The sequence below is a fragment of the Nematolebias whitei genome, chromosome 1, assembly GCF_014905685.2.
Source record: "Nematolebias whitei isolate Nwh7 chromosome 1, NemWhi1, whole genome shotgun sequence".
Lineage (NCBI taxonomy): Eukaryota > Metazoa > Chordata > Actinopteri > Cyprinodontiformes > Rivulidae > Nematolebias > Nematolebias whitei.
Window position 1 is genome coordinate 26,678,365 of NC_056498.1, and position 4,801 is coordinate 26,683,165.

The window sequence follows — 4,801 nt, forward strand, 5'->3', positions numbered from 1 at the left end:
AGTTCAAACTGATTTTCCAGGAGTTACTCCAATAAGCAAGATGAATCAAGCCATATGTCTAGAACTGCTCACAATATCAGAGTGATCTTGGTACCTTTGTTGTGTTTTTATGATACAATGACAATAAAAGGTATTCTGATTCTGGAAAATGTACCTTAAAAACCCAAGGATCCGAACATGTGCTTAGTTAAGTTTGATCACATATGACCTATTCCCTAATTTAATGTGATGGGTCTTATATTGCACATCATTTGACCTAACAAAGTACACAACAGTTACAGATAAAACACCATGTATACACTGTTGCTATTCTTAAAGCACCACATAAACTCAAACATCACAATATGTACATGGCCACAATATGACATAGCAAAAATTGTTGTGTTTATGTGGTACATACACCAAGAATGCAAAAGAATATAACACTGCAATGCTGTTTTACTGAGATGAATAAACAGACAAGCCAATGCAAAAGCCGATGGTTCCTAAAAGTGCCACAAGTACACACAAAACTGTCAGTGCAGATTGTTTGCATAGCATTTGATTGTGTAACATATTTTTTTTGTAAATGCCAATAGATCTGTAGTAATACAGTGTTACTGGAGGTAGCACTGTGTGTGCAAGACTATCAGATACACAAACAAGTCATGTTATTTTCCTACAACCACATCATCCATCGAATAAATGAGCTATGGCCTTTGCTGACTCTTCCTGGCCTCAGAATCAGATTAATGTCTCATTTGGTTTAGTGAAATGTATCTCCCCAAGTTTGTTTTAAACTGAAATTCGGTCAGCTTCAGGAAGTTCAAACCAGTTAGTGTTAGTATTGGTTTAAAGTACTGTCCTACTGAGAGTCAACTGGTGCACCATTTTGCAGGTTACTCAGTGGTTTCTCTTCATTTTTATTGCTCTGGTTTGTTCAAAGTATTTCTTAGTACTTAATGTATATTTTAAGGATTACTCTCAGCTACTACTACACCTACCAATACCTGTATAATTTACCTTGTTAGAGCCGTTGTAGCCATTAGTTTTAGCTTGAAGTGGTATCATCTGGGATAATCCAGAGGCTGGTTTTCATAGCTTTGATAAAGTTGTTTAACTTTAGTTTCTGCATCCTATGTCATCGCCCAGAATTGCACCTTACACCCATAAAGAAAATGCAGCTTTTTGCAGGTGCATATTCATTCATTTCTGGTTCAATCTTTTAAAATACTTTGACTAGTTTGTGGAAAGAAGAAGCCTATATGGCTTGATTCCCATTTTATTTCTATAAAATAGTCTATGAAAATGTTGAATATTATATTTTGTCCTAATCTGAGGAGCAAGAAGCCCATTTGGAATAAAAAAAAAATATATATATACATTTAAAAGTATCTATTAACTTTTTAAACCTATAATTTAGCTTACCCAAGTTGCTTGGTCTGCATTAGTTTCATAAAGGTGTAAAGCTATCTGGGGAAATTCCTTTAAAAGTTTTATAATTAGGTGTAGATATAATATTGTGCCCTAGTGTGAGCTCAGCTTAGGGAGACATACATGCATTAACTGTCTAAATACTAAAGGATAGATGGTTGACTGGGTTCTTTCCAAGAAGATTGTAAAGCTTAGAAGAAGCACTAGACCCTTTAACATCTTCGCAAAACTTTGTCCAAGAAAGTCTCTTACACTTCCTTAGAACATCGGTATAATGATTGCAGGACTGTACATATTGTTCCCACCTGGTTTTGCTTGGTTGGGATGTGTATCTGCACTTTTTACCTCTTACTGCCCTGCAGAGGTCAGATGACTTTCAAGTCCACAAGGCTGACTGCTTTGACAGTCTCCAGACGGGCAGACTTGCACAGCAACAGCCATGCATGTGACTTCAGTCTCAAAGTCTTGCACAGTTTTAATCCTGGTTATTCTCCCACTCATCAACTGGGATAGTATGCTGATAAACAGATTCCAGTCAGTATTTTGTGGGTTTCTGTAAGTCATGGGCATGGTTTCCCCATCCTCAGCTTAAACTGAATTTGCAGATGGTCTGACAGGACACCTTCCAGTCACATACTTTTTTTTTTACCAAGTCCATAGACCTGACTGTTATATCAATGACCTCTTCCCTTTTAGCAGTATGGAAGGTAGGTACGTTTCCTTGAGTACAGACAAGCAGGTCTTCTGCCAGCAATTTTTTAACAGAGATTTAGGATTAATATCAGAGCTCCCCAGCACGTTATTGGAGTTGGCATCACGACCGATGAGTACCAGGAGGCCCCTAGCTTAAGCATAATTGACTATCACTATAAACTCCTGTGATGGAGGGGGGTGCTGTGAATCAAACGGAAAATAAATAGAGGCTAATCTCCCAAACCCAACAGAAGAAGACTGGAGTAGAGCTGCAAACAGTATCACTAAAGGCAAATTAAAATGGGCAATTAATATGTTGGACCCATTTAAAGCTTGTGGTCCATATGATATCTTCCTAGTTCTCCTACAAAGGGGGACTAAAATTGCTTTTGGACACAATAACTAGAATATAAGTTTCCTGATGCATGCTCAATAATCCAGGTAGAAAAATCCAAAAAAGTTCAATCTGGTCCTCTGGACATTCAAAAAAACAAAACTAAACAAAAAAATGTAGAAACGTTTTGTCTCTCATCTGAGAGACTTCCTCAGTCTGAGATGCTGTATTCAGCTCAGTCTCTTAAATAGCACCTTCTCAGAGTGGATCAACCAGTTTGCTGCTGACAACCAAAACCAGCTGCTCACATGGTCAAGAAGGACCATCACCATTGATGGTGATGATGCTTGTGGCATTTAACTAGAGACATATTTGCACTATTTAGGCTATTGGCTGGCTTTGGGCTGTCAAAGAGAAATAATTCTTGGGGAACCATTCAGCGATCTCGAGAAGCTTAGACCTCTGAGTGTTTCAGACCTTGTGTCCTTCATTTGATGGACATGAAGGCTTGAATAAAGCTCACTGTGTTTTGGGGGAGAGCAATGGGCCCACCTACGAGGCCCCTGCTCATATGGATTCTCCGTCCATCTCCACTTACCAATACCAATGAACTCTCTGAAATATTTCAGCAATTAGTGAAAAATTTAGGTCAAACAGGTAATTTTTTACAGAACAGATATTTGTTTTGTGCAATAAATCTTGTATTCCCTCGTGTCCAGTGTGTAGATTTTGGAATTTTCTTTATTTATTCATTAATGTATGTCATTTGCTTCATTTAAAGTGGAATGGCTTTTTCCCCCCTTCATTTTGGCAGTTAAAAGCTGGAGAAACGGCTGCAGTCATTGCCAGAGAGTTGGCAGAGCAAACCAAGAGTAACCTTCAGGCAGGTGACATCACCTACACTGTGAAGGCAATGATACAGTTGGTGGATCTGCTGGATGTGCAGCTGAGGAACCTCACACCAGGTGGAAAGGACAGCGCAGCTCGGAGCCTCAACAAGGTACTGAAAGAACTGGTTTTATAGAAAATATCACAACAGCCATGCTGGAGGTGCTACAGCTTGCTACTGCTGCTATTCAGACTTGCAACAATTGTACAGTTCTGTGTAAATAGCATAGAATGTAAAATTACCAACAGTGTACAGGTAAAAAAAAACTGTTCACTTAAGTCTAACCATTACCCCATCATTTTGGTTAGAACTAAATGCTAATTCTCTGAACCGAGATTGCTCAGTGAGCTGTCTGTAACAGGTAAGATATTAGTTCATCCTCAGTGCAGTTTATAATGTGGCAACCATATGTCAAATTTGTCAAAAACTCTACAAAGGCACTCCAATAAAGTGAGCTGAAATAATCATGTTGTCTTATCAGCCAACGTCAGTGAACTGGAGTGACTTATTTCTGTGCTCCGCTGTGAACAGTGAAACTCAAAATGTCTGTCGTTAATTTACCTGAGTGGCTTCACTTGTAGGCACACACCAACACCTGTTTTCAGATGGTACTTTTATTTATTTTTTATGATTTTTTGGGGTGGGTGGTAGCGTGACATTTTTAATTTTGTTTTTACAGCAGACCCAGATGTCCCCATAGAAATTTTAATGCCAGTTTTCTCCAAATGAGAGGAAAGGTTGTAAAAATGCCTCCAACGGCCTCGGAACAAAAGTGTGATGAGTAAATTTACATTCAGAAGCCAGAGGAGTTTATAACACCTCTTGAAAGAAAGGTTTCTCATTAAATATGGCTATTCTAGTCTTTAGTTACTCTTATAAAGTTTAGGAAATGGTACAAAAAAAAGTAGCTGTATAGAGTTAATAAAAAAAAAGCTTTTACAGCTAGAATAATTTATTTATGAGTTCAGAAGCAACTCTGTGATAAATTATTTGTAGCTTACAGATATACAGTCCATTTTTGCAGTATATAGTTAATCTGTGAAGGATTTATTTATTTATTTTCCCTTGTTGAGAACTTCTGTAACCAGTGAATGCTCTACGCACAAATGTACTAGTCACTGTGTTCATCGCTCTGGCCGTCACTGGTGTTTACCTCTCAAGTTCAATCATTTTGACACAATCTGCAAAGAGCTAAACAAACTAAATATATTTTTTCTTTCCTCTGGCCATCGAATCACCGTGAACTCTGCCAGCAAACAATGAAAGGATTGAGTTGGCAAACATTGAGATCACTGTCGTTTTCATGATCAAAGTGTTCCCGGCTAACGGTAAAGACGGGAGAGTTTCCAGAGGAGTAGGCTGTGATGGAGTCTCTTTTTGTAGGAAGTGGTTGATTTGATTGGGTTTCAGGTACCAAACCCACACAGAGACTCTGGTACACTGACTTTAACTGACCTTATCCAGAAGTATTT

The 4,801-nt window shown here is 38.3% G+C and overlaps 1 protein-coding gene across 1 annotated transcript in view; it reads left to right on the forward strand.

Annotated features, from left to right (window-relative positions):
• LOC119423998 (adhesion G protein-coupled receptor L3) overlaps nt 1-4,801 on the forward strand; it is a 159,966-nt gene that overhangs the window by 37,227 nt on the left and 117,938 nt on the right. The window contains exons 4-5 of the mRNA XM_037691788.1: nt 2,110-2,120; nt 3,255-3,440. Coding sequence (XP_037547716.1) covers nt 2,110-2,120; nt 3,255-3,440 — 197 coding nt within the window. The remainder of the gene's footprint in view (nt 1-2,109; nt 2,121-3,254; nt 3,441-4,801) is intronic.